Genomic DNA, 27,752 nt, shown 5'->3' on the forward strand with positions numbered 1-27,752 from the left:
GAATTTCATTCATAATTGCCATAATTTAGTAAAATATTCTGTTTCTCGTTTTTTTACAAACGATGAAATATTGATAAAGTGAGTCATGTTATTGTCAGACACCGGGATTCGTATGTAACGAGTAAACACTTCACTAGGTGGCGCCGGTGATCACTGCCTTTTCTAGAGGACGAGAACCAAACGTTTTTACTTTCACAAGCAGAATGTTAGCTGCTCCGACTGTGAGCAGGTGTGCCGTAGGCTTTCATTAACTGCATGGGCAAATCCTGGATTTAAGAGTTCCTAGAAAACCTTTTTAAGGAACTCAACTTGTTTCACATTAAGGAGTCTTTAACTATACGAAAGAAAAGAAAAATAATAAAAGGTTTACTTTTTTAAGTATCTGGTGTTTGAGAAGTCCAATATATCGCTAGAGAAACTACTAATACAGGATGAAATGAAGAGGTCACGATTTTACAGTTATCTGAACTTATTAATATTGATACAAGTTGCTATGTCAGGTAAGTTTTCAGTATATAAAGTAGATCAAAACAACAATTGTGCTTTTATGTACCAGTAATGTATATAAATATGAACCAATTTGATATCCTGCATTCTTTGTAACTAATATATAAATATTATTTTCAACAATAGTATAATTTTTATCTCAAATCAACTCTTTTTTTCCTTCTGCTATTAAACAAAAATCATATTATGGCACTGCGAACATGTAAAAATAACTGAACGTCTGTAACAGTTTCTAATGCATATTGTGCGATACAAATGAAGGTTATGTTATGTTGATTCTTAAATAACAAGGTGGAATCACAAATTAATGCTCTAAACCTGCTATCTCTTGTGCTTTCCTGTGTTCGTGTATTATAAAAATCAAATCATGACTACTTATTACTTTTAATAGTAATTTATTCTCTATGAAATTGTTTCGAAGTGGTGTAGTGTTAAATAAAGTAGTGCGGGAATGCGAAATCTACTGCATTACCGTTTAATGTGGGATTCATTCGAAATAGTGGCGGTACGATCTTCCGGCAAAAACATAATAAAAAAATACAGGTACTCCCTGCTCATGCGTTCCTAGCCCACTACACCTGTGATTGTTCCTTTTAAACAAAAAACGCTTTCATCGCTTATACCCTGATTTTAGCTGTTAAATCAATATGCTGTAGTAGTTGGGTACATCATTCAATGTTTACGCCGATATTTATTTGTAACTGCTCTTCGTAGTTGTATGATTATCTATTGTCAGTCATAGCATTTTAGTAAAATTTCCGTTTTAACACTAAAAAAATCAATGGTGAATACGAATTTTACCGAAAATCATTTAGCTTCTCTAAGCATAGTGTTAGAAATGGCGCTTATAAAAGAGCCAACGATGAAATACAGTAAATCTAAACACATAGAACAGCACTGTTTGGAAATAAATTGAGAAGCATGTTTTTACAATACGAAGTGTCTTAGATATGTAGAATAGCTGAAACATTCCAATTATATATATTTGTGTGAATTACTGCTACAATGTAATGAAAGACAATAAATGAAACAAGCGCCAAATCAGCATTTCTACAAATTTAGAAAATTTCTCACCAAAGAGAATGGAGTAAATAAATAAATAAGAACTTTCATTCATACACAACTAGGATATTGAGCTATACAATGAAATTATATAAAGTTGATGGCGTAACTGGAATCAACACATTTAATGAAATTAAACAATTGAGGCTGCAACTGATAAAGCAAATAAAAAAAAAAGTTGAAGTGTAGTCCTATTTAATCAAAAAACAAACAACTGAAACAAAATATTCGCAGGAAAAAATGCAATACACATGCACATTATGCGGAACGAAGAAGAAGGAGATATACCCTGAATTGTGAATTCACTATTACTTCATCCAATGCAGAATTTGAATAATCTTTCATCATTTAAAATTAGTTAAACTATTGTAACATCACTGCCGTGCTCTGAAATTTTTAAGAAAAACAATGCAGGGTTTATGTCCAACCTAAAAGTGTCGTGTAATCAGACCTACAGGACTTTAAAAAGAATGGTACAGTGTCATTACAACAGTACAGTTTCTAGGAAAATGAAAAAATTATATGCCTGTTTTAATTATGTATTAGTTAAGATATTACGAGAATTTTCTACTTTTCGTTTCTTATGTTTCTCAAATTTTGTTCTTTCCCACATCTTATTTTCGTTTCATAGATCGACATTTTAATGATTTGTAAGTGATGCACACTTGATTGATTAATATCCCGTTTCAGTCTTAAAATAACTGGGTTATTTAGTGCATATTTAATTTCCTCTGATGTATTGTATAAACATATATACTAGATGTGTACACAGTTTCTAAATAATAATTTATTTTTTGTCATGTGGCTGATTTAGCTCTTTCTGTTTAAAACTATTCTAAATGATTCTGTTGTTACAGGAAGATAACAGTTCTTAAGTTGTATAATTACTCTCAAATGTGTCCCTGTTTTACATAAGGGGTTATGAATGTTATTAACAAAAAGAAATGTAGAAATGCATGCGCACTTTTGAGAAAAATAAAAGAAAGGAAAACGAACGTTACTTTCGTTTATGATTTATGCATATTAATGGACAAAGGTATCTCAGCAATTAAGCTAGGGTCTCTGATTTGTAGATTTTAGCATTTATTTACTACCTGTTCGTGACCTCTTTGCTCAATTATAAACAAATCTTTTCATTCAAACAAGAATTAATGTTTATCTACATTATAGTATTATTTATTTTTATCAAAGGATTCTTAACTTTTACTTTCCCCAATATAATTTATCTTGCATCTTTCTCATACTTTTAAATTAGCTCCTATGTATGTTTGCAAAAGTATGTTCGTAGTAGATATAAAAAAGTGTCTTCACTGAAATGATGTATTCAAATATGTTATAATCCAGATTCAGGAATATCAAGTGAACTAGTTCTAGAAAATAAAATCATATTCATAGAGATATATGTATAATATTGTATTTTATATTTTTGAATCAAATATTTTAGTTGAAGTTCTAAATCGCAAGTGAATAGACGATGATTCCAGTTGTCTTTATAACTTTGATAATATTCATATATAATCATTGTAACTTTGATCATAAAATGCTACACTATAGTTAATTAGCTGAGGTGTGATCAAACCTTTTTGAATTCACCCACTATTTTTGATAAAATTAAAATACATTAACTTGAAATATGTGCATAATGCTAATAATTACAATGATCATCTCTTCCTGTATATGAAGACATTAATAGCATTTTAATAACCAACAATCGTTTTTACCTTTTTCTACAGAATCATTTAATACTAAAATATATGTATTACCACACGTAATATTACGTTTCAAATTGAAAATAATCTGCAAATTCACACTAGTACAGTGTTACACTTAAGTGTTTCTTACATTATATTATTGTTGTAGTTCTGAAACTGGGTGTACATAAATATATATATATATATATATATATATACAGTACTGTGCAATTAAATTTAAATACAACTACAACAATCATCAACCAAATTAGTTTAATTACAAAACATACTGAGTTTCCTTTATGCCGAGAACTTAATATTATATGACAAACAAAACATATGCATATGTAAAACAAATTTAGAGTTTATTTACTTAATATTTTAGTGACCTTACTTAGCTGAAATCACTGAAGCCAATGAGGAGTGCTATATTCAAGCTTTTTGAGATACTTTATGAAAACTGAATTCCAGGCGTCTTGGAGTATTGCTCAGAACCTCTCCTTTGATTCTGTCTTTGGTGTTTTTTCTCAAAGTAGTTCCAAATTCATTCGCCATCAGTGAAGTCTAAGCCCTGTTCAAAGCCACACTTAGCATGCAATAATACCATTCCTTTACTTCTATTAAGATACTGTTTTATTGCGTTCTCTGTTTGTTTGGGATCAGTATCTTGAAGGATTATTATTTTTCATACAAAAAGACGTCCAGCATGACGAATGAGTATTTGCCTTATTGGCAGAATCTAAGACTCACTCAATGATCTCATATTTAACTAATCAGAGCAAAGTTCTTTTCTCCACAGACACTTTGTACAGCTTTATTCTTTTAACATATTCTGGCCTTACAAATATAGGTCTTCTCTGTTTATTGCTTTTCCGTAAATAAAAAAAAGAGTTCTTGATGCAAAGCACCCTTCAGTTATTTTGACGCACCGTGAAAAGATCAACTTTGACACCAATGGTTTCTGGAAGTTCTGCAGTAAATCAATTTTACAATGTATTATGAGTGAAGTAAGCCTAATGTACTTACGTTTCATCTGGAAAGACCAAATAGTCTTCCGGACCTGCTATTTTTATCAATGATATTCGCTTTATCGAATATTTTGAATATGTTTGATCTCCAGCTTTTGATACTTTCGGTTTAGAAGATATTTTCCGCTGACTGTAACTCTCTTTATATAGTTATTATGTCATTTCCTACTTCACCAGAAACTTGCGTCTTGGAGTTACAGTGCCTTGCAAAAGTATTCACCCCGTACCAATAATGTCACACTTTGATGTATTACAAATAGTGTAAAAACTTTTTGATGAATTTGTTTTTATTCAAAACTCTACTGATCAAACTTAACACTGTTATGTTGAAGGAGACTGAATGTCAGCAAAACCTGCAAAGAAAATATATAAATTGAAATTTGCTGATTCATAAGTGTTCAGCTCCCTAAGTCAATACTTGGTGGAAGCAATTACTACTACGAGTCTTTTTGGATAGGTCTCTACCAGTTTTGCACAATGAGATGGAGCAACTATTGCCCATTCTTCTTGGCAAAATTGCACCAACTATGAAAAGTTTGTTGAGGATTGTTGATGGACTGCAATCTCCAAGTCTTACCATAAATTTTCTATTGGATTCAAATTAGGACTTTTATTAGGCCACTCGACAACATTCACTTTCTTCTTTTGAAACCTCTCCAGTGTGGCTTTGGCCTTGAGCTTCGGGTCATTATCCTGCTGAAATGTGAATTTTTGACATAGTTTCAGTTTATTGGCTGGCGCAAGCTGGTTTTCCTCTGGGGTTCACTTATACTTTGCATCATCCCCGTCAATCCTGAAAAGTTTCCAAGTTTCTGCTGATGAAAAGCATCCCCATAACATGATACTGCTACCACCATGTTTAACAGTTGGGATGGTGTTGACTGTGTAAGGTGCTGTGTTGGGCTTGCGCCAGATGTATTGCTTTAAATTTAGACCAAAACTGTCGTCTGACCAACAAAACATTCTGCCACATACTTTGTGGCAAACTCCATATGAGATTTAAGATGATTCTTTTTCAGTGAATCTTCTTTTTCCCATTCCCCTATACAGGCCAGCTTTGTGTAGGAACTGGGATATCGTCAATGTATGAACCTGACTCCCATCTCAGGCTTGGAACTTTGCAAGTCTTTGAAAGTCACTGTTGGCTTCACAGTTTCCTGCTTGCCCAGCTGCTTAATTTGGAAGGGCGGCCTGATCTGGGCAGTGACCGGCGAGTATGAGGCACATTTCATTTCTTAATGATGGACTTAACCGTACTCAAAGTGATAATCAGCGACTTTGAACTTTTCTTTTACTCTTTTCCCGATCTGTGCTTCTCTACTTCTTTATCCCTGAATTGTTTGGAAAGCTCCTTGGTCTTCATGGGTGGATTGTGGTATCACTCTGTGCGTTGTGGCTTAAACATATGCATTTACTCTGAAATCAAGTTACACCACTTTGATTATACACAGACAGAACCCATTATGCTAATTTTGTGACCTTTCAATCTAATCTTTTACACCTAAACTGATTTAGGATATCCATATAAAATGTGTTGAATACTAAAGCAACTGAGAATATTCTAATTTTCTTTCAGTACATAATATCAGCGTTTTCTTAGCTTTCTGAGTTTGAAGTAGATTTTGTAGATTATAAATATATCGTATAGTTCATGATTGCAAGCTCAGATGGCAACAAATTGTGGAAAATTTACAGGAGGCAAATACTCTTACAAGATGCTGTACATAAAACCTGACAGTGTTGAACGGCAGTAGAAGTAGATGTAAACAACAGTGGCAAAGAGTCCTATATATACACAGCTGTAGTGGTGGCGAAAATGTTTTAAATGTCACAACCACACTATTAAAACATGTTGACTGACTTTGATAAGTGGATAAAGAGAGGCGAGCAACTTGGGCTTATAGTTGGTGATCTTCAAGAGCTTGTTAAGCAACAACAAGTCCTAGAGTCCATGACTGCAAGCTGGAACGGTAACAAAATGTGGAAACTTTGCAGGTAGGGGTGAATACTTTTGCAAGGCACTGTATATTTTATAATTGAAAGTTTAAAAGCCACTTTAAATCCACAGTGACCCCATTAGCACAGCGGTATGTCTGCAGAATTATTCTGCTAAAAACCCGGTTTCTATACCCGTGGTGGGAAGAGCACAGGTAGACCTTTGTGTAGCTTTGTGCTTAATAACGAACAATAACAAGAGATCCACAGATTAAGGAAAATTTGATCTACTTATTACAAAAGATTAATAACTATTATGCCAACGATAAAGTAAAAATGTTTAATAGTAATTTTAAAATAGAAAATTAATAAATCTATGGAATGTTATTCGATGTTGAGCGTCATTATAATACCCACAACATTACAGCATCGAAGAGCTATATGCTGCAGTTTTCAAAAACATACCTACTGTCATTTCATTTTGTGAATGTATTGAAACCAAACATATGATTTGGAAGATATTTAAATAAAGAAATGTTTTTATGCTGACATTGTTAGTATATTTCATCTTGGACATTTTTTGCAAAGGAGACTGAATGATTGTCCTTAATTTAAAAGCACAACTATGTGAAATGGTATGACGAATCACACTGAGAATTATTTATTCTTACCCAACTACTTCTAATAACGATTGTGAGCCATTTATGCAAATACACACACACACACACATGTATTATATATAAGTTAGCAAAAAATTTAAACTTTTGTTATGTTAACTATAAAGTTGTACGATCGAAAGTATGTTAGAAATAAATGATTCGTGTTACTCGTCATAGTTTTGCAAGAAACTTCTGGCAAATGCAAGATGTTACGTGGCTCTCTAAATTTTTAACATAGTGTATATGAGTTTTGTTTTGAATTTCGCGCAAAGCTACACGAGGGCTATCTGCGCTGGCCGTCCCTAATTTAGCAGTGTAAGACTAGAGGGAAGGCAGCTAGTCTTCACCACCCAACGCCAACTCTTGGGCTACTCTTTTACCGACGAATAGTGGGATTGACCGTCACATTATAACACCCCCACGGTTGAAAGGGTGAGCATGTTTGGTGTGACGGGGATTCGAACCCGCGACCCTCAGAGTGCGGGTCGAGCGCCCTAACCACCTGGCCTTGCCGGGCCAGCATATGAGTAGACACACACGTCTGGACGCTTCTTGACTATTAAGGATCTCTTCTGTAATATTAGTTGATCTGAAGTTTAATGAAGTCATATTGATTCTAAACGAAGATCAAGTAGTATGAGTTTTGATTAGATTATGTTTTTCATTGTGCTTATATTATATATGTATTATTTTAATCATGTCATATTGTGTACTTGATTGCTAACTGTTAATTTTGCAGATTGATATAAGTGATTATGTCAGCTTTTATACTAAATAAATCGTTATTATAACATCATGAGATTAATAGTATAAATATCGTTAACTAAAGTTAACTATTTCGTTTAATTGCCCATGCATTTGCTTGTAAATTAATTTTATTATGCCCAAAGTGAACTTACACACCAGTTTGAGCTTTGGTTTTAGAACTCGAATAAACAATTTCTAAATGCAGGCTCTTTACTACAGGATAATCTTCTTAACTTTTTCCATTGGAATATCATGATGAACCTTATAAATTACCCATAAACAAACAGAATTTTCGATGTATAAAAAATGCATTTATTTCAATAATCAGATTTTTTGTTACTGTTTGAATTTCGTATCCATATTTGCATATTATTTCTCATTCGATAATTTGACTCGTGATCATTTTGTAATTACTTCCACAATTTTGTAAAGGGTTGCAATATAATTCACGAATGACTTATCCAGTCTCATAAACCATAAATTTTTATCTATTATAAGCAATTGTTCACAGCAGTTGAAGAATTTATCACCCAATTCGCCAAAACGAAATTTATATTGATAAATGTATCATATTTAAAAACATTTATCCTTATTTGTAATACTTATAAACTAAAGATAATAAATATACCACATTTACTGTTTATGTTTTGTCAAATAACATCGTCAAATAACGACGATCCTTGACCTTCTTGTCATAAAGATGACAGGTTTCTGAAGTATAAGTGTTCCTCAGTTCTGACTCTTTATCTCCTGCCAAGAGTTCCTTCAATACTTGTATCATACCTCATAATGTTCTTCCACACAGTAACTTGAAGAGTGAAAATCCTGTACTCACTTATGGAACTTCTTAATAAACAAAAAATACTGTCTACAGGTACCTGTCTCAGTCACCTGATCTCACCTGTCACATCTTCAGCGTGTTTTTTATGTCTCCATTGACTCTCTCACAAACATTTGAGGTTGTATGGCGTGGTAAAGAGCAGCCTAGTGTTGATGAGTCTGCACACCTTTTGCATCAGTTCTGTGGTAAACTGGGTCCCTATGTCACTGAAGGCTTCTTTTGGAAAGTCTACTCTGCACAACACTTTCAGGAGGGTTTCTGCTACTCACCCTGTCTCTATCTTTGGCAGTGCTATGGCTTTTGGGCAACATGTTATTCGACTACTGTCAGCATATACTGGTTGCCCTTGTTGGATACAGGTGCTAGTGGTTTGATCAAGTCCACACCTACTCTGCTGAACATCTCATCTGTGAGAGGCATCTCACCCCCTGGCACCTTGGCTATCTTCCCTCTAATTACTATCTTTTGGCAGATGTCACATGACCTGCAGAATTTGGTCACAGTTAATAGAAGTTACATGTGATTCTGTCTGCTGTTTCCTTTGCTTCTAAGTGTTCTCCCATAATCGACTTGTGAGCCAAATACATTACTTGAAACTGATATTCCATTGATACTATGATCTGTTTAACTTCCCAGGTAGAACTTTCTTGATAAATCCAGTACAGCACACTCTTCTAGTCCTCTATTCTGTAAGTCTAATTCCCCTTTGGCTTGTGCTCGACCTTCTCCTGGGCACCGTCCCAAAGTTTCTGCAGTGAAGAGTCTTTCTTCTGTTTTTCCTTCAATTTCCATAGACCTACATTCGGGATGTCACTTTTTCAGACTTGCAGGGGCTTGATTTCTTGCTTGATTTTCTATTCTTGAGCTTTTGTGGTAAGTGCCCATGCTTCACCAGTCTCCTTTCTGTCTGATTCCTCCACATTTCTAGCGTCTGGTTATTTCCGATCACCAAGTCGTACATGGATGCCTTCATAACCATGGCCTCATAGTTTCACACATAGTTAGGATTGTCCATTTTCATTTTTGCTAAATGAACTTTCTCACCATCATCAGGTCATTAGATACTAGACTGGTTCTCACCACTGTACTGTTGCACCCAGTATCTCGTAGGACTTTCACCTTGTTGTCCCTAACATAGCTCCAATCACCACTGGTACTGTTGAACCATTTATGAATTTAAGCTGATCATCAAGCATGCACTGTTTAATCATGTTCATATCACTTCCTCCTTGTGGTGAATCTGACGAGTTGTCTTGATTCTGTGTCTGTTGGCAGCATTCATAGTGGCAGTCATTCTTTTCTTGCAGGCACCCTATTTCTGAGTAGCTCCAGCTGCTTTATGTTGAGATTTCTGCTGTTGTTTGTTGGTGAAAGACTTGCACTTTCTTGCAATCTACACCATTTTATACCAAGGATAGCATCTCTTCTCCCTTTGTCTGTTGATTTCTTGTCACCTTCAGTGACATCCTGCTTATGGTCAGCAAACCCTGGGTTCGACTTTGGCTGGTTATTCTTGGACTTTACAGTTATAATCCCTCCATGGGCTTCAATATACTTTTTCGCTAGCTTGATCATGTCGTCTTTTGCTGCTCACTTATTTAGGAACACTGTCAAGTACATGCAACTCCTAGAGGAAAACTTGCTTAAGTCAGACAAGAATCTAACACTGGGTCGAAAATTTACATTTCAGCAGAACAATGATCCTAAGCACAAGGCCAAAGCCACACTGGAATGGTTTCAAAAGAAGAAAGTGAATGTCGTTTAGTGGTCCAGTCAAAGTCCTGACTTGAATCCAGTAGAGCATTTATTGAGAATTGCAGTCCATCAACAATCCCAAAGACCTTGTCAGAACTGGAACAATTTTGCCAGGAGGAATGGGCAAACATTACGCCATCTCATTGTGCAAAGCTAGTAGAGACCTATCCAAACAGATTCACAGCAGTAATTGCTGTCAAAGATGCTTCCACCAAGTACTGACTTAGGGGGTTGAATACTCACACAATCAATTTCAGTTTATATATTTTCTTTGCAGTTTTTGTTGACATTCCACCTCCTTCACACATAACAGTGTTAAGTTTGAACATTAGAGTTTGAATAAAAACAAGTTTATTAAAAAATTGTTTACATTATTTGTATTTAATCAAAATGTGATATTATTTTTAGGAGTTGAATACTTTACAAGGCACTGTATAGACCGGCCTTTTTACATTAGGTGGCTGTAATTTGTTGGCGAAAGATTTCCACAATAAAAAAATAGCACACAATCTACTTGTTTTAAATTAACATATTAAAACAACTAAAACATACATATATACAAATGTTCATTATGCTGTTGTTTATAACAGTTGTATCTTGAGTTTTAAAATATTGTATGTTTTTCGTCAAATTCCACATAGGCTAGTTCAATGTCTTTAGAACACAATTGATAAGACAAATTATCCTACTCTATTATTACAATTGAAGCTGTGATAATTTCACTTTAAAAACCGTCGCTATATGCTTTTTATGACTAAACTAAGAATCACGCATTCTACATCTATCTTACTCTGGAACTAATTTTTTAACGCGTATTTATACCCCGACAGAGGTATAATGTTCTACACCCTACTAGATCTTATAATGCAACAATACTCAATTGAAAGAACGAGAAGAATCTGGAAAGTTTAAATGACATGGCGCAATAATATAACAATCACCAACTCATACCTATTGAGCTATTCAACATATGATTCGTAAGCAGTTATAGAAACAAACTTGTGATAAACTATTGTTTCTAAAAATAACTAAATTTAACAATCACGTTAAACGTAAACTGAAACAGTCGTGTATATCTAACAAAAAGTAACGTGACTGACGGTGCAAAATAGTGATATTTCACGAAACAAATATATTGTAAGTAATAATATAATATACAGTATAGAAATTTGCAGTAATGAATTATTGGTATAACCTGGGAATTCCCAAGTGAATTTACGTTATGCTTCTTACACCGTATTTGTTTGTTGTTAAGCGCAAAGCTACACGATAGGCTATCTGTGTTGTGCCCACTACGGGTATTGAAACCCGGTCTTTAGCGTTATACGTCTTGCCGCTGAGCCACTGCGGGGCTTTGCACAATGTAAATGAACAGATAGGTAAAGTTATCATTCTTATATAAGTAACCTTTAAATGAAAATTGATGTATTGTGGTAATTAGGCAAGATTATATAAGATATTCAAGAGTTCACTATGCGATAGAAAGTATGAACAGAGGAGTTATTATGAACTTTGAACAACGTAATCCTTAAGTGAGTCTTTCGTTAAGGTTTAAACGATCAAATATCAATCACTGTCATGCTTAGCAGCTTAATAGATTTCCTAGGACCAACTACTAATTAGTTATTTTTTCATTAAAATTAATTATTTTTGGGCTGCTAATCTACTATAGTTTCAATTGGAGACTTGATGAGCACTGTGTATGGTGGCAGAAGCTAGGATTCGATCCTGGGTCTCCGTATTAGATAGACAAATTTAATATCCACTCGTCCGGAATCCAATAACTTACCCTGAAAACGGTAGCAAATTAACAGCCACAATATAAGCTACAAACTTAGTAGTAGTTAGTTTTAAATATTAATAATGAATAGTCAGCAATTACTAATTAAACTTAGGTGATTGGTGCTAATAATAACATTCAAAATAACCTCTAATATATAATATGGATTAAAGAGTGAAAGCATTATGTTTGTATACAGCGTATGTGTGCGTACCTAAAATCAGGTAAGTGTATCCAATAGAGTTATTTATGCGATATAATTGCTGTATGAAGGCGTTGTTGTAATAATAGCATAATCATTATCTCATCTGTTCTTAGAAGCGTTTGTACACGATGGAAATATAAAAAATATTAAAGAAAAAGAAAACTGGATTTTTTAAATGTTATGGATCAAAGAACTCTGTGTTATGTATCCAATGAGTTCTAACTTATGTATTTTTTGTCAGTTATCCATATTGTTATTTATCTTTACCTATTTAAGCAGTTATTTAGTCGAAAAATACCATTTAAAATCAATCGGCAGTAAAGGTTTTGATAGGTAGAATCAAAATCGTATTATAGACTTGCACTGTTATAGACAATGTATTTCCAACTATATTGTTGGTCAAACATACTGTTGGTGTGAACGTGCTTGTATTCACTATGAGGAAAACCTATACACTGGATAGGTGAAGTGAACTTAGAGCTTAGACTTTGACACTAAACAATTTTCGGAATACCAAGTTTATTTATTATATCTACTATTATGCGGCGATATAATGCAAAGAACTGAATAGTGGCCAATGACACTTTTTTTTTTCACTTCACCTATCCAGCGTATAGGTTTTTTCTCATAGTGACTACAAAGCACGTTCACACCAACAGTATGTTTGATACTTTTCACTATGATATAGATCCATCTTATCTGTCGTTGGTTAACCTGTGTTCAGGGTTACTGAACATTAACATTTATACCTACTTTTGGTGTAAAGAAAACGTTAGACCTTTGATAATTTGAACGTATTTTAACAATTTTATACTTTTGTTGGTAACACTGATTTTGAACTATTTTTGCTCATTATAATGCAATTTTGCTCTCAAAAGCTTTTAAGCTGATTGTATATAAAAAACACAGAATGATAATGATATATGTTTATTATTGTAATTCACAATGCCGGAAGATTAAGAAAAAACTGAGTTCTAAATCTAGGTTTGAACCTGTATGATCTCAAAGTGGTTTCATAACGAAAGAGTATCAAATTTGCTTTATTCATAAAACTACATTGTTCAATCTTTAATCTTTTATTTTGAGTCTGTAGAAAATATTAAGTCCAATATTACCTTTTCTCTTTCAGTGAAAACATTTCTACAGATTTAAGTTTTCTTTAATCACACTTACATATGGTTGTTCATAAAAGCACTTCATCATCTTACACCACAGTATTCGATGACGAGGAACCCACTTTGAGACTAATAATGGCTTGAGACGGCTTGAATGGGTAATGAAGAAAAATTTTAATATAAGTTTAACATAACAGCAAATGTACAAAGTTTCGACAAGGTTTTGTTATCATCAGGTACATTTGCTGTTAAGTTAAACTTATATTAAAGTTTTTCTTCATTACCCATTCAAGCCGTCTCCAACCATTATTACTACACAGTACTTTTTGAGCACTCTGCACCAACATAGGATTCAAAGGAAGATAACGTATCCAGTTAGTTATGTTTTTTTAATGTAAACTTCTTGCTATGAAGACTTTTAAGAGGTAAGATACCAAATTAGCTAACAAGTAATCGTAACTTACAAGTATTGATAATTATTCCATACTGTAGCTTGACGAACATGCAAAACCTAAACACATATCAATATCTAATGACATATTTTCTTATCTGCAACTGATAGTGAGTGAATTATTTGAAAACTCTATAGAAAGTGCCAGTCCACATTAGGTATTCTTAAAATGAAGAAATTATGGTTTAGTCTCACAAACAACTAATAAACTGTTATTATATTTATATAAATGTCAAAAAAGGAAATAAATGTAGGGGTGGCAAATATCAATCCTTCAAAAACAATGCAAACAAGATAGTGGGGGTGACATTTGTATCATCCCTACATAGTAGCACGGGCAAATATTTTAGTAGAATGTTAACAGAAAAAATATAATAAATTAAACACAGTTGTGATTGAATAGTTATATATATTGTATATATTGATATATGTTAATTATTGCCTGTTTGCTTGTTTTTGAATGCATTGTTTCAGTAGACAGAGGAAGATTGTATTTATAACCAAGTTCTGAATACAATGAGGTTCCAATTGTAATATTTATTGTTTATCTATTGTTGGCTAGTAATTCCTGTTTCACCCTGTACTTAAGCTTTATCAAGGAACACCAGATATCTGTAAGAAAGCTAACTAAAGGGGTAATAATAACATCTTGTACACTAGAATTATGATTTGTTTTAAAATTACTACTAGTTATTAATAATGCTTATACAAGCGGATACTCCTCTTGAAACTATGTCACCTCAGTGAATTTATCTGACACCACTGTTTTGAGTTATCATGTAATAAAAAAATAGAAGAAGAAGAAAGAACAATAAATTCAAATTATAGACATTTATAGACATTCCTAGAACTTGTGACTCAGTCATTATATAGATATTGTTATAAAAGGAAACACTGTATGGTATTGTAAAGTTCTGATGACCTATTGAGGAGATATTCAACTACCATTTCGATAGGCTGTGCTAAGCCTTCCTGATAAAAATTTATATAATCTATAAAAGATCTGGTTTCAACAAACGTAATTGGTATTTATATTCATGGGCTTTTTAACCTGCGATATGAAATACTAACACGTTAAGATTTTAGTGACTTTGGTTCATACGGCACAAAAATGAAAACTCTGTGAATGGCTTTTATACTTTCATTGTGTATGGCAACAATTGGTACTGTTTTCTTAGAAATAGTAAAAGCTCCTTCTTGTTTGGATTCATCAAACTCCTGTAGCTAAGATAGCAGTCCATAAGCTGAGCATTTACCCTAACTCCCCGATGGGCGTCTCATTCAGGAAATAACCATGGCTTTCTCTAATGCACCTTAGCCAGCAATGACACTTTTTTTTCCGTTGTTAAATCTTATCAGTATTTTAAGGATTGAATTTAAAAATAAATAAGGTAAAACAGTAATGTATTGTATTAATAAAGTAGAGATTATTTTTGGATTGCTGGACATTTGTCAAAATATAATAGAACATACAAATGCAGAGAGTGTATCTTAATATCTTGTTCATCGCGGTTGACTCTCTGCTACCAAGTGCAACGAATATTTTCGTATTTTGGACGTGTGTTCTCCACACACATACAGACACATCTTATGAAAAATTTGTTTATGAAACCAAACCTTTTTAAATGTGTTAACGAATGTGCTTATAAAAGTTTTTTCTGAGGAATACACGACGAGATTATATATTCCAAAAAGGGGGTTTTAATTAACTTCGAAAGTGTAAAATGATGGTAAGGTCTTGATATTTGTTTGTAGAATTGAGGAAAAACAAGACAACTGTACGTTTCACAAATACATGATTTATTCATGACTATGGTTTCGCCAGTAAAGGCATCATCAGATATGCAGGCGAAATCATGGTCGTGAATAAATGGTGTTTTTGGTTTTCCTCAATTCTGTAATTATGAAGTTTCATCAAATACCGACAGTTTCAAGTATCAACGATATATGTTTGATTCAAATTTGTTTAACATTACATACAATTATAAAGTGAACTAGCAACAAGTAAAAAAAAGAAAAAGTTGTTGCTACGAATTCTTGTATATCAATTTCCAGATATATCCGTTTTTATTTAAATAAGCTTTGATAATCTATAACCTACCTTATTCGAAACTAAGTGAATGATTTTAAACAAATAATTAATTTTGATGTTTCTAACTGACCGATGGAACAATGTGATGCAGTGCACCAATACTATAGCGCTAAACAAGATAAAGCGAGGCTAGTCATTTCATTAAGGGATTCTAACGTCTATTATGTTTACACACGGTAATGCTGGAGCAAAGATTTCCCCTAACAAATGCGAACATTATGATCAAAATTCTTCTTTTGTCCAGATTGTAATGTTTTGAAAAGCGTGTCTTGTCCAACTCCGGAATGTTGTCTTGTGTGTTTAATTTCCGCAGAGTGCATGTGAGTTTGCTCAAAGAAGCTTTCAAGAAAATACTTTTTTTTTTTTTACATTTTTGGAATACAGTAGCTTTCGACTATGTAAAATATACGATATTTCTGAAAAAAATATCATTTAAGTAGAAGCAGTAAAATGACATAAAATGGATTAAGTTATATATATATAATTCATTTACCTTTATTTGTTTTTTAAAAATCACTTGACTAATACGTAGAAAAGGTTGTTTTATGTTTCCATGTAAAGTAATGAGTAAAATTTAAAGAATATTTCTGTATTTACATTTAAATAACTTTACTCTTTTAATTTCAACATTGTCGCATGAAGTGATAATTGTAATTATGCGTTACAATATGGAAGGAGATGTACAGTAAATTTCGTATTAATGGTTATTGGTGTGTATATCTGCTATTAAGCAAAAAATCATACAATAAGGTACTTGTGTTGTGCCCACTGCAGGAATCGAAACCGGATATTTAACGCTTATAAACACACAGCCTTACTGCTGAGCTACCGGTGAGGGAGATGCTGTGGTGATGAATAAAGTTTGTTTGTTTGTTGTTTAGCCCAAATCTACACAGTGGGCTCTCTTGCACTGACAGTCGCAGGTATCTAAGCCCGATTTTTATCATTGTAAGCCCTAAGGTTTATGGTCGAGCTACCCGTGGGGAAGGGCATGAATTACGAAGAAACAAGTTATTTCTTAATAAATAAACCATACAAGTAATCATTTAAGGTAGCTTTCCTTTGCATAATTTTAGGAAATAATTAAACAGTAGAGCTATAATAGCTTGTGACGAATAATTCGCTTCTATAAAAATAAATAAATAATACATTTTAATATCTCCAAAAATATAGTCAAACTTACATCCTAATAAGTGGTTGTGGTTTATTTTAGATTTCGCGCAAAGCTACACGAGGGCTATCTGCGCTAGCCGTCTCTAATTTAGCAATGTAAGACTAGAGGGAAGGCAGCTAGTCATCACCACCCACCGCCAACTCTTGGGCTACTCTTTTACCAACGAATAGTGGGATTGACCGTCACATTATAACGCCCCCACGGCTGAAAGAGCGAGCATGTTTGTTGTGACCACAAAGAATATCAAAGAACTTTATGGCATCCGCAGAAACTGATGCTTTGCATCTGGTGGGACATCAAAGGAGTAATTCATTTCGAACTCCTCTATCCACAGCGAACTATCAATGCAGAGATCTATAATTAGCAACTGGAACGTTTAAATCAAGCCCTTCACTCGTCAATCGGAAAGGTGTTCTTCTCCACGACTGTACACGTACACATGTGGCACGTTTGACGCAACACAAGATTATGGAGTTGGGTTGGGAAGTTCTCCCCCACCCACCATATTCTCCAGATATGTCACCATCGGATTACCAACGTTTTTGTTCGCTGCAACACCATCTTAATGGTAAAACGTATGTAAATGTGGAATGTGTTAAAGGGGACATCGACAGGTTTTTTGCTTCATAGCCAAGTGATTTCTTTAATAAGGGCATTACCAACCTGATTGTAAGATGGAAAAGCATTTAATAAATGTTTCGTTTTAATGTATAAGTTGTTCGGTTTTTTTCATATAAAAAAGTGACATTAATTTCTTGACGACCATATATATATATATGGGTTAGAAATACAAAGTGTATGTTGTTTGTGGTATATAGATCGTGTAAGATGTTGTTTAGGTGTTTGTTATACGTAAATTGTGACTATTAAGTTTTAATTAAACGCCACTCGATGTTTTTTTATTAATACGTGAGTATCATTACGACCGTCGACGTATTCTACACGTATCAACTTGGGGGTTCGTCTGGGATTTGTTCTAAAAAATGTTTAAGTTGAGTGGAATTGTTTACAGGCAACATGTATATGGGAAGGGTGACTGAATGGTTGAAATCAGAAAAACCTGCAAGTCTATGAAAAAGACCGAGTTATTGGAGGTATGTGAACAATTATATATAGATTGCAAACAGTCAATGAAAAAATAGCAGTTTAGATTCTTGATTATGGACAGACTCGTAGATGGTGATAGAATGGAGGAGAGTGTGTTGGGACTCTATCATGAAAAAAGACGATCCTGCATCCAAACGTGTCGTACATGATTTGAAGTTAAAAGAACTGAAATGACAAAAAGAAATGAAAAGATAATTAGAATTGTCGAGGTTAGGAAAGGAAATGGAAGTAAGAAAGTTAGAAATTGGAAAGGAAGAAAGGATCACACTAAAAGATCAAAAGAGTTCTAGCATAGAATCATCACTAAAATTTGACCATAGTCGTCATGTTAAAATGGTACCACCATTCAATGAACATCAGGTAAATAAATATCTTCAACATTTCGAGAAGATAGCCCAAAGTTTAAAATAGACCGACAGTTGCTGGCCAATTTTATTGCAAAGTGGTACTGGAGGCAAAGCTCAAGAAGTTTATAGATTGACGATTGTAAGAAATATGGTGTTGTAAAATCTGCCATGCTTAAAGCCTATGAACTGGCTCCTGAGGGGTACAGACAAAATTATCATAATTAACGACAACATGAAAACCAAATCCATGTGAAATTCACCCATAAGAAATAAGTTTATTTTGAAAGGTGGTACAGATATAAAAAGTGAATGATCTTGATTATGTGATAGAAACACCTGATCATAATGAGTCATCTGTTGTAGCAAGTGTCACTGATGTAGACAAAACCAATAATGAAAAACAAAAGTATGTTGGTGTCACAGAAAATGATTTTGAAGACAAAAATGTTGTGAAAATTAAACTTAATAACTCTATCTCAATAAATCTTTATACAAAATTGGTGCACTTTAGTTCAACTGAGAAAGAACAGTTGTCAAATGTATTTATCAAGTATAAACGGCTGTTCCCTGATATTCTGAGTAAGACAACTATGTTGTTTCATGATGTTGATGTTACCAATACCAAGCCTATAATGCATCATCCATAGAGAGTCACACCTGAGATAGCACAACAAATGAAACATGATTGTAAGGGTGAATTTGTGCAGGCCAAAGTAGTATATTTTGGTCTTGTGGTGATGTGGCATCTGTAAGAGCTAAGATTGAAGCTCTTATGGATTTTTCAACTCCCAAAACTGCGAAATCATTTAAGATTTCTTGGCATGGCCGGTTATTATCAAAAATTTTGTGAGAACTTCTCTGAGATTGTGGTACCACTCACCAACTTGACTAAGAAGAAACAATAGTTTTTTTGGGTATCCCGAGTGTGAAGTGGCATTTAATAAATTGAAGGCCTTATTATGGAATGCTTTAGTGTTAAAGATGATGACGATGGTATTGAACATCTGGTCTGTTATCTTTCTAAAAAAAATTCACTGCAACCGGAAGAACTATTCTATCATTGAAAAATATCGTTAGTCTTGATTTTAGTCTTGCAACACTTTGTTTATGTTTATTCTTCTGTAGAGCCGGTAATTGTGTATACATACCATAACTGATTGATAATTTTGAGTAAAATAATAAACAAAAACCGAAGACTTAAATTGCAGCTCAGTTTTGCAGCGGAACAACTTGGATATTAAACATATTAAGGGAAAATATAATGTAATTGCTGATGCTCTGTCTCGAGACATGTATAGGTTGAATGTTATGTTAAATTACATGAACTAAAAATATTTGTATGGGTAAGTCTGATACTTGCTTTGTTGAACTGAAGTATTTATACCAAGTCGTAATGTTGTTGTTATTATTATTGTTATCTGTGTATTATGTAAGAAGGTACTAAGTTTTGGATATTGAAAATTTGCCATTTTATGCTAAATTTTATTTGTTAGGAGGGGGGCGTTAAATATTTTTTGGCTTCCTTACCCCTAGCCCCCTTCTAACTTAGAAATATTACATGTATATACTCTTTGCCTCCTTACCTCCACTTCAATTTAGTGATGGTATTTGTTTTGTTTTTTTACTGTGATTGTCCAATGATCATTTCACACGTGCAAATCTATAGATATATGAGCCATTTGTCTCTTATGTTTGATATTGACCATTATAACTAATTTTAGAAGTTGTGCGAGCTAAACAGTGAACGGATGTTAAATTATGATGATATATAATCTTCTGTTGATTAATCATTGGTAGTAAAACTACTGTTTCCTACAGAAATATTTTCTGTAGATCTAGCAGGCCTAAGTTATTTATTAACACTAGACTTTCATGTAATAAACTTGTGAATAGATGGATTACGATAAACATGATATATAACGTTAAAAAGTTACACTTTTAGACTAATGATAAATAGATTAAGAATCAGTACATTGGATTAATATATCCTTTAATTATCTTTGTATATAACACTACTGTGGTATACAAGCATACGATATGTTTCTTACCCCCTTAATTAATTCTCTTTTGAAATGTTTTGTATATATCGAGCAAGTATTAGTAATACGGAAATTCTGTAAAAGGAGTCACTAAGTTTCCTCTCGCCCTAGTTACTCGCGGAACTACATCATCCAACTAGGCTGTAACATCTACTTCTCTGTAAGAATAATTGATGTAATTTGAAACATGTTTTATAGAAAGAGAGTGATATATTTCTTCTGGTAAGTTACATGATTTCCGAAGTAAGCGACATACTTTGTTTTCAACTGAGAGTGGCCACTGTTGCTATTCGCCTGAGAAATGTTTACTCCCTGAGAAGAAAATAATGTCATTGCTATTTTTCTTATATGATGTTAGGTTTTCTTCGTACGGAACAAGAATATATAGGGAGAGAGAAAATACATACATACATGCTTTTTGAATACAATTGTTATAACTTAAACAAACTTGATTAGGTAGTTCTCCAGTAGCCCCCCCCCCCCCCCCCCCAGTGGCACAGTGGCGCAACTAAATACACTTGTGCTTGCCTTAGGTTTTTATTTGTGTGTGAAAATATATTGTTTCATTGTGTTATACATTGTGACCAGTCTTATTTTTTTTACTTAAAACTCAGTCAATGTTAAGAGAATTCAGATTCTGGTCCACAAAAAAAAATTCTGTCAAAACCTCTTGTTATTCTGCAGCTCAAATAAGATTTATGTAAAAAGTCTTGTATAGTTTTTATTTTGTTAATATTCTCAAAGTCTCATTTTTTATTTATTTCTTGCTATATCATGTGTGCGAAAAGGAATATTTAGAGAATATGCTGATAAAACTTCTAGAGCCTTTCACAACCAGATGTTTTCTTAGTTCACTTATTTTGTCATTGGTGGACAGTTTTAGCCACCGGAATTTATAATCTATCTAAGAGAATAACTTAAGTCCAAATGTAACATTTCTGGATCGCTTGTGTCCCTTGTGGATTTACTTCACTCTCACGCAAAGCGACTTCGTTTATCCAAACGATACACGGGGATTATATAAAGTTTAAATTTATTCAAAATATAAACATTAATAACATAATAAAAGCGCCCTCTCGCTCATTTCTCCACATTATGATAGCATTTTTGACTTTGTTCTTGATATTGAACTTATTAACTTCATATATGTAGAACATGAGCTCTGTAACAAAAATAATGTTTGCCAAAAGTTAATGACTACATAAAGCTCATTTTATGTTGGGTTTTATAGTCTTCTGTTCTGAAACAGCACTCATTTAGCCAGATAAGACATTTTCTTACTTACCGTAGCAAAATATATTTTTTAATTTATTAAAAACTCATTCGAGGTGAAGCTATAACGAATTATAAGAAATGTACGTGACCTTTTGCATCACATCACAAAATATTGCTTGTTATAGCGTTTATTATAATTGCTAAAAGTTCATGTGTGTCATTTACTTAAATTAAAGACTATATCACTAAAAAATGTTTCTTTTATATAAAATTCCAAAATAATGTTAGATACACGCATTCCACGTGGATGAGTAAACGCTGTAAGCAAAAAAAGTGGAGTTTTGTTAACACAGTGATGACCGATTATTATATGAAACATGCTTAGATATTTTTAAGGATTTTGCGGTATGAGTAAAATCGAACGAATTAAAACATTTCAGTGGTTCATCTTACGATGAATGCTACGAAGAGATTGATTTAAAAAATGCCTTCCTAACCACGTTAATAAATAAAAGAGTTTGCGCAATCGGTAAACTACCAAAATCATTTTAACTTTTACTGTTACTAAAACAATGGAACTTATCCGATTTATTAAATTTATCTAAAAATTGAAATTATTATTTGTGTACCAGGTTTCACGTAGATTACAGACAACCTATGTAACCTATCATTGAAGTTGGAACATATTATAACTTATTCATCTGAAGTAAGAGTAAAATTTTATGTAAGAAATGTTAGATGATTCGAAAGCTTAATTAAAATCGTTATTTTTGAAACGTTTCATATCTCGGAGATTGATTAAGAAAAAATATTTACAGTAATTAGTGGCATTAGTTTTTCGTGACATTAATAAGTACATTTTTGAAATAAATCTTTTATGAAAATTTAAAACGTGAAATAAGTAAGAATAATACAATGCTTAACTAAAAACGGGAATGATCTTTCGAAGTTTTGTGGAAAGTCATGCTGCGAAATAATGATGAATAAGAGCAAATGAAAATGAAAATTACAATAATTATATATATATGTATATTACAAAAAAATATTATACCACAAAAAAAACATTCATGTGAACAAAGGAAAAATATCAAAATATCAAACATTATTGCTTTATTTGACTAAAGATTTGGAGACAAGTTCAGTATAGACGAACTACTCATTTTGCATGTAATATATCCCACTTAATCTTTAGAAGAGATTTTTCATTAAACTGGCCTTTGTTGAAAAATTAACCATTTAAAGTTTTCATACTTTTATATTCATAATTGTACCCAGGAGACAGCACAATACTAAAATGATAGATCAAGCAAAAGATTTATTTCTGGATTCCGTAAAGTCACCCCAAAACGGATCAGCGATATGTTTACAGACTTACAGCGCTAATATCCGAAGCTCGGTTTCTCAGGTTGGACAGAGCACAGTTAGCTGGTAGTTTTTGAAACACCTTCTAACAAGCCCATATTTTTCTGAATAAAAATGAATAATTTCCAATGTGGCTTTACTGAAATTTAGTTTAATTAAAAAACGTATGGAGATTTCCTTATAATCATTCTCTAATTGGTACATACTCTTGCATTCACACACACATATATATATAGATATATATATTGTCATGAATTTGTTATTGTATATTTATTTTAATATCAACGTTTGTTTAGATTAAGTTTATATTTAAAAACATGCACAGGTTATAGTATTAAATATGTATTGCGAAACTCCCGCCTATTCTCCAAAGTTGTAGAAGTTTCCCTTATCAATCGAAAAACTTCAGATATTTGACCAGGAACCTTTACAAAGTTCGAACATTACAAATCAGTTAACTTCAGTGGATCCTCATCGGACATTATTATTTATACAAAAACATTATACAAATTCATCGTAGAGAACTCGGCGTATGTGGCTAGTAAATAACGAAGGACAAAGCTAGCTAGCTTCCTGTGAAGTGAATTATACCAACGTCAACTCGTAATCAACTCGCTAATCGTGAACCCTCGATAAGATATCGAAGAAGTTCCAGACTAGAAAGAATACTTTATACTGCTTGTAAATTTGTGAATATTTTGTTTATAAAATCATTGTTTGTAATAACTATTTGTAATAGCTGTTATTGTAAATTGTATTGTTGTGTGTATATTAAAACATGTTTGTGTTAAAAAAAGAAAACTGTGTGTATCAATCTTGTTGGCAAATATCATAATCTGACTATATCTCGGCTAAATACAAAGTACACATTAACTACTAAATTTAAAGTATCATCTCAAGTTCAGGCTATTTGACATTTTAATACGTAATTATATATATATATATATATATATAAGTTCGTGTGTGTGTGTGTAACTACTTGTAGACTTAGAAAGGGATTCTCAGAAAAGAAAGAAGACAAAATGCGATAGAGTAGTGATCTGGCCAGATCATTTGGGGGGATACAGACTCGTAGTCCATGAAAACACTGTGATGTAAGATAGAAGACAAGAGACTAAAGATGAAGAACCAGAAAGAATATAAAGCAGAGGAAAATAGTATACAGTCTCCATGTAGAACCACGCACAGTCGGGATACTAGCGTAGAAAAGTGTCCGTGAATTTAATATTTGGACAAATATATGTTGTGAGAGTCTTAGAACAACAGTGTTTCATCCCTACCTATTCAAAGTTCTTTGTGTGTTTCACCATAGAACGTCAGCTCACTTACGTATATCAATTGAAGAATCCTTCTTGAAAATACTAATATATCATTCTTAATCAAGTGATATGCATGGCTAGTGTAGGAGAAAACATTATTGCAGTTTTACAAAATGCCACAATGATAATGATTAAATATGGCATTCGTGAGTTGCTCTACTTTCTTGTCTACATCTTTATATTTTAGTACTGCAGTTTCAAGTATCATTCATATTTATTTACATCAAAGTTACATATTTATAAAATGTCTTATAGTTCAATCTGTTGAATTATATTTTCAAATGTTCGTGACATTTTGTTAAAAAGTAACGATTATCCTTTTCCCTATCTTCATAACAAGTTTCAAAATAATATGTGTTTAAATCAATGTATTAGAAACCTTATACATTTTTGTAAGTTCGTGGCATCTCCTAACAAGTTAAAATAGTATGGTTGCGTAAGAAAACTTATATTTACGAAGGCGGACAAAGAACGGAACTTATAATAAGTTACTACTTTATCTAGTGACTTTATAAATGTCGCATAGTTGAAAATAAGAAATATGTATCTAAAATAGTAAATGCTTTCCTTAAACAATATATTTTATTTGATTGATTTGTTCACATCCTTAAGTAGGTAAACAGATCATTTTGAGTTTTTGAGCAAATCTACAGGAGTACTAGCTGCACACAATTGTCTTTAAGTTTGAAATAATAGACTAGAGGAAAGGCAGCTAGTCAATGATACCAACTGCCAACTCTCTTACTTTTTACATGTGAAATTGGAATTTCGACAGATTGCGAGTCTAGCGCTCTAACCACCAGACCACGCCAGCCGTTTCGATGTTTATATACTTTTCCATATATCTACGTGATGTAAAACTTCTCGATTCAACCATTATATATAAAATGTGCTACCTCTTAATTATCTTTTTTTTTTCTCAAAATAGATTTCTAGAAATACAATTCTGCAACCTCTGGACCAGAATATGTATTCAAAGTTAACTTGGAATTTTTATTTTTAGTTCGTATTTAATCATTAGAATATTTCACCAACTTAACATTATTCCAATTACCCCTATAAGAATCTCGCAAGAGGATTGTTTGTCATATGTTCACCTTAAGATGATTCATTAATTTTCTGTTTTGCCATGGACGACTTATGTTCATTTAATTTAAATTTTAATTTTTTAAATGTTTGGCCAATATACATTTGACCTCTGTTAAAATATGTTTTACAAATACCATATTTATCTATTAATGCGATTTTATTTCTAAGACTATCAGTAACATGACTAAGTTTGACACGGAGGGAAAAAGTTACCCAACAATTGATGTACTTCTTAAAAATTTTACCTATATATGTTAATAGATGGGTCGAGAAGTTTTGAATTACTCAGGTATATGGAAATGTACATAAACATCGGAACATTGTGTACCTGCTGTGTCCTTCCTGGTGATGGTGGGTCTGTGACTCACCGAAATATGTAGAAGTGTTTAGATAAGGACTGGTGCCTTTACTCAGATTTATATAATGTGTAATTTTAAACACTGTGTTATCCAGTTTTTTATTAGAATTTTACACAAGGCAATTTTCAACTGATATTGAAGCTGATTTGTTGGTCTGTCTGGTGTCACAGGAAGGGGCTGACGAAGTTTGATGAAATTTGGTAAAATAAGGTTAAAAATGCAAGGTACGTGTGTAAAAAGTTACAAATTAAAATGCCCAAGTGATCAACATTTTTAAATATAAAATTATAAACATTTATTGTAAGACCATTCCACGGTCTCAAAATAGATACCTTACGTATTTCGACGTCAATCACGTCCTTCTCAAGCAAGATGTCTGTTTTGAAACCGTGCACAATTTCAGAAGAAAGTTTTAAGTTGTTTACTTAGAAACGTTAATCGCTTCTACCAGTTGCTCAGGAAGACCCTATCCAATCCTCCCCTCTCAGCGGTTCTACTTTAAAATTGGTAAAAATAATAACATTGCTTTGAGTTCGCCAGCCAATTTTTCAGCCTAAATGTTTCAAATTAGGGCTCAACGTATTTAAGAAATCGGTAGCAAAAGTAGGTGAAGCTCACGCCAAACGCAAGTACTGGTACCTTTGCTCAGACGAAGTTTCTTGTGCGACAGCTCAAAATAGTTGGAGGAAACAGCACCCCACAATCCGATTTATACCATTACTTTAAATCTAGCTTTAGCGGGAACCTCTGATGTTATGTATATATTTTACTTTTTCAACAATTTTCTGACCTGGTTGTAGTTGGGATGTCAACTTTAATGCATGGTTGATGCTGTAGTGTATAATACATCACGCTCACACACACACACACACACACACACAACTTTATACGGTATTTACAGTTATAAAGCACAAAGATAGCATCTTAGCTCCATAAATTCAAGAGTATGAACCCCTAACGTGTGAGGTTGAACTTTCTAACTAATTCAATCATTTAAACAAATACGAGGTAAATAAAAAAATAGTGTAAGAAAATTGGAAGGTCATTTAGTTTTAGGTGAACTTGGAATAATTTTTTAGACTGAAATTTCATTCACACTTAAAATATTTTTCATGTTCGTAAATAGGTATGTAACAACCTATATCCCTGTATACTTTGCAGTAAAACTTAAACCTCAGTTATATTTACTTATAACATTCAAGTAAGTATATTTATTCGGAAAAAAAAATTATAAATAGAATGCAAACTCTAAAATATGGTAATGCGTGATATCAAGTAAAAACAAAAGTACTAAATATATTTTTGGACCAAACTAGCTCCTCACTGGATCAGCGGGAAGTCTGAAACCTTATAACGCTAAAGATCGGGTTTCAATACTCGTGGTGAGCACAGCACAGATAATCCATTGCGTAGTTTTGTGTTTAACAACAAACAAACCAAAGGATCAAATTCTAAAACGTAATAGATTACGATAACATTTTGAACTTTTTATAAAAACAAAATATTTTCAGAGTAGATTTTCTACATTCTTTAAGATGGTTTGTAGCCTATACAAAGATTCAAATATAAAATTATTGCTTACAGTTTTTGGTAATCCCTAGATACTAGTTGTTGCTATCTTGCATTTAGCCTATTAATCTGCTCTCGTCTTCACAGAGATCCCGAAAAAATGTGTTTGTAGTTGTAGTGGTCTGAATTCAATTCTGGTTTTCTTTTAAGAAAAGGCTGATGTGCTATCTACCCACTCGCCTGGAGTCTTCTCTATGAGAACTTGAATTAAGAAAATTATCAGAATGTTATTAAGGAAAGGTATCTAGGTTTTTCTGACTTTCTTTTTTGTATGCTATATCAATTGAATATATCAGTTAGATGA

The 27,752-nt window shown here is 32.9% G+C and overlaps 1 protein-coding gene across 6 annotated transcripts in view; it reads left to right on the forward strand.

The window, feature by feature from the left end:
* The first annotated feature begins 225 nt into the window (after window positions 1-225).
* Window positions 226-27,752, forward strand: part of LOC106458486 (nephrin-like) — a 98,992-nt gene continuing 71,465 nt past the window's right edge. For all 6 annotated transcript variants that reach the window (XM_022384709.1, XM_022384710.1, XM_022384712.1 and 3 more), the window contains exon 1: window positions 226-500. In XM_022384709.1, the coding sequence (XP_022240417.1) occupies window positions 437-500 (64 nt within the window). In that variant the 5' untranslated portion in view covers window positions 226-436. The remainder of the gene's footprint in view (window positions 501-27,752) is intronic.

Source organism: Limulus polyphemus, unplaced genomic scaffold (genome assembly GCF_000517525.1).
Source record: "Limulus polyphemus unplaced genomic scaffold, Limulus_polyphemus-2.1.2 Scaffold472, whole genome shotgun sequence".
Lineage (NCBI taxonomy): Eukaryota > Metazoa > Arthropoda > Merostomata > Xiphosura > Limulidae > Limulus > Limulus polyphemus.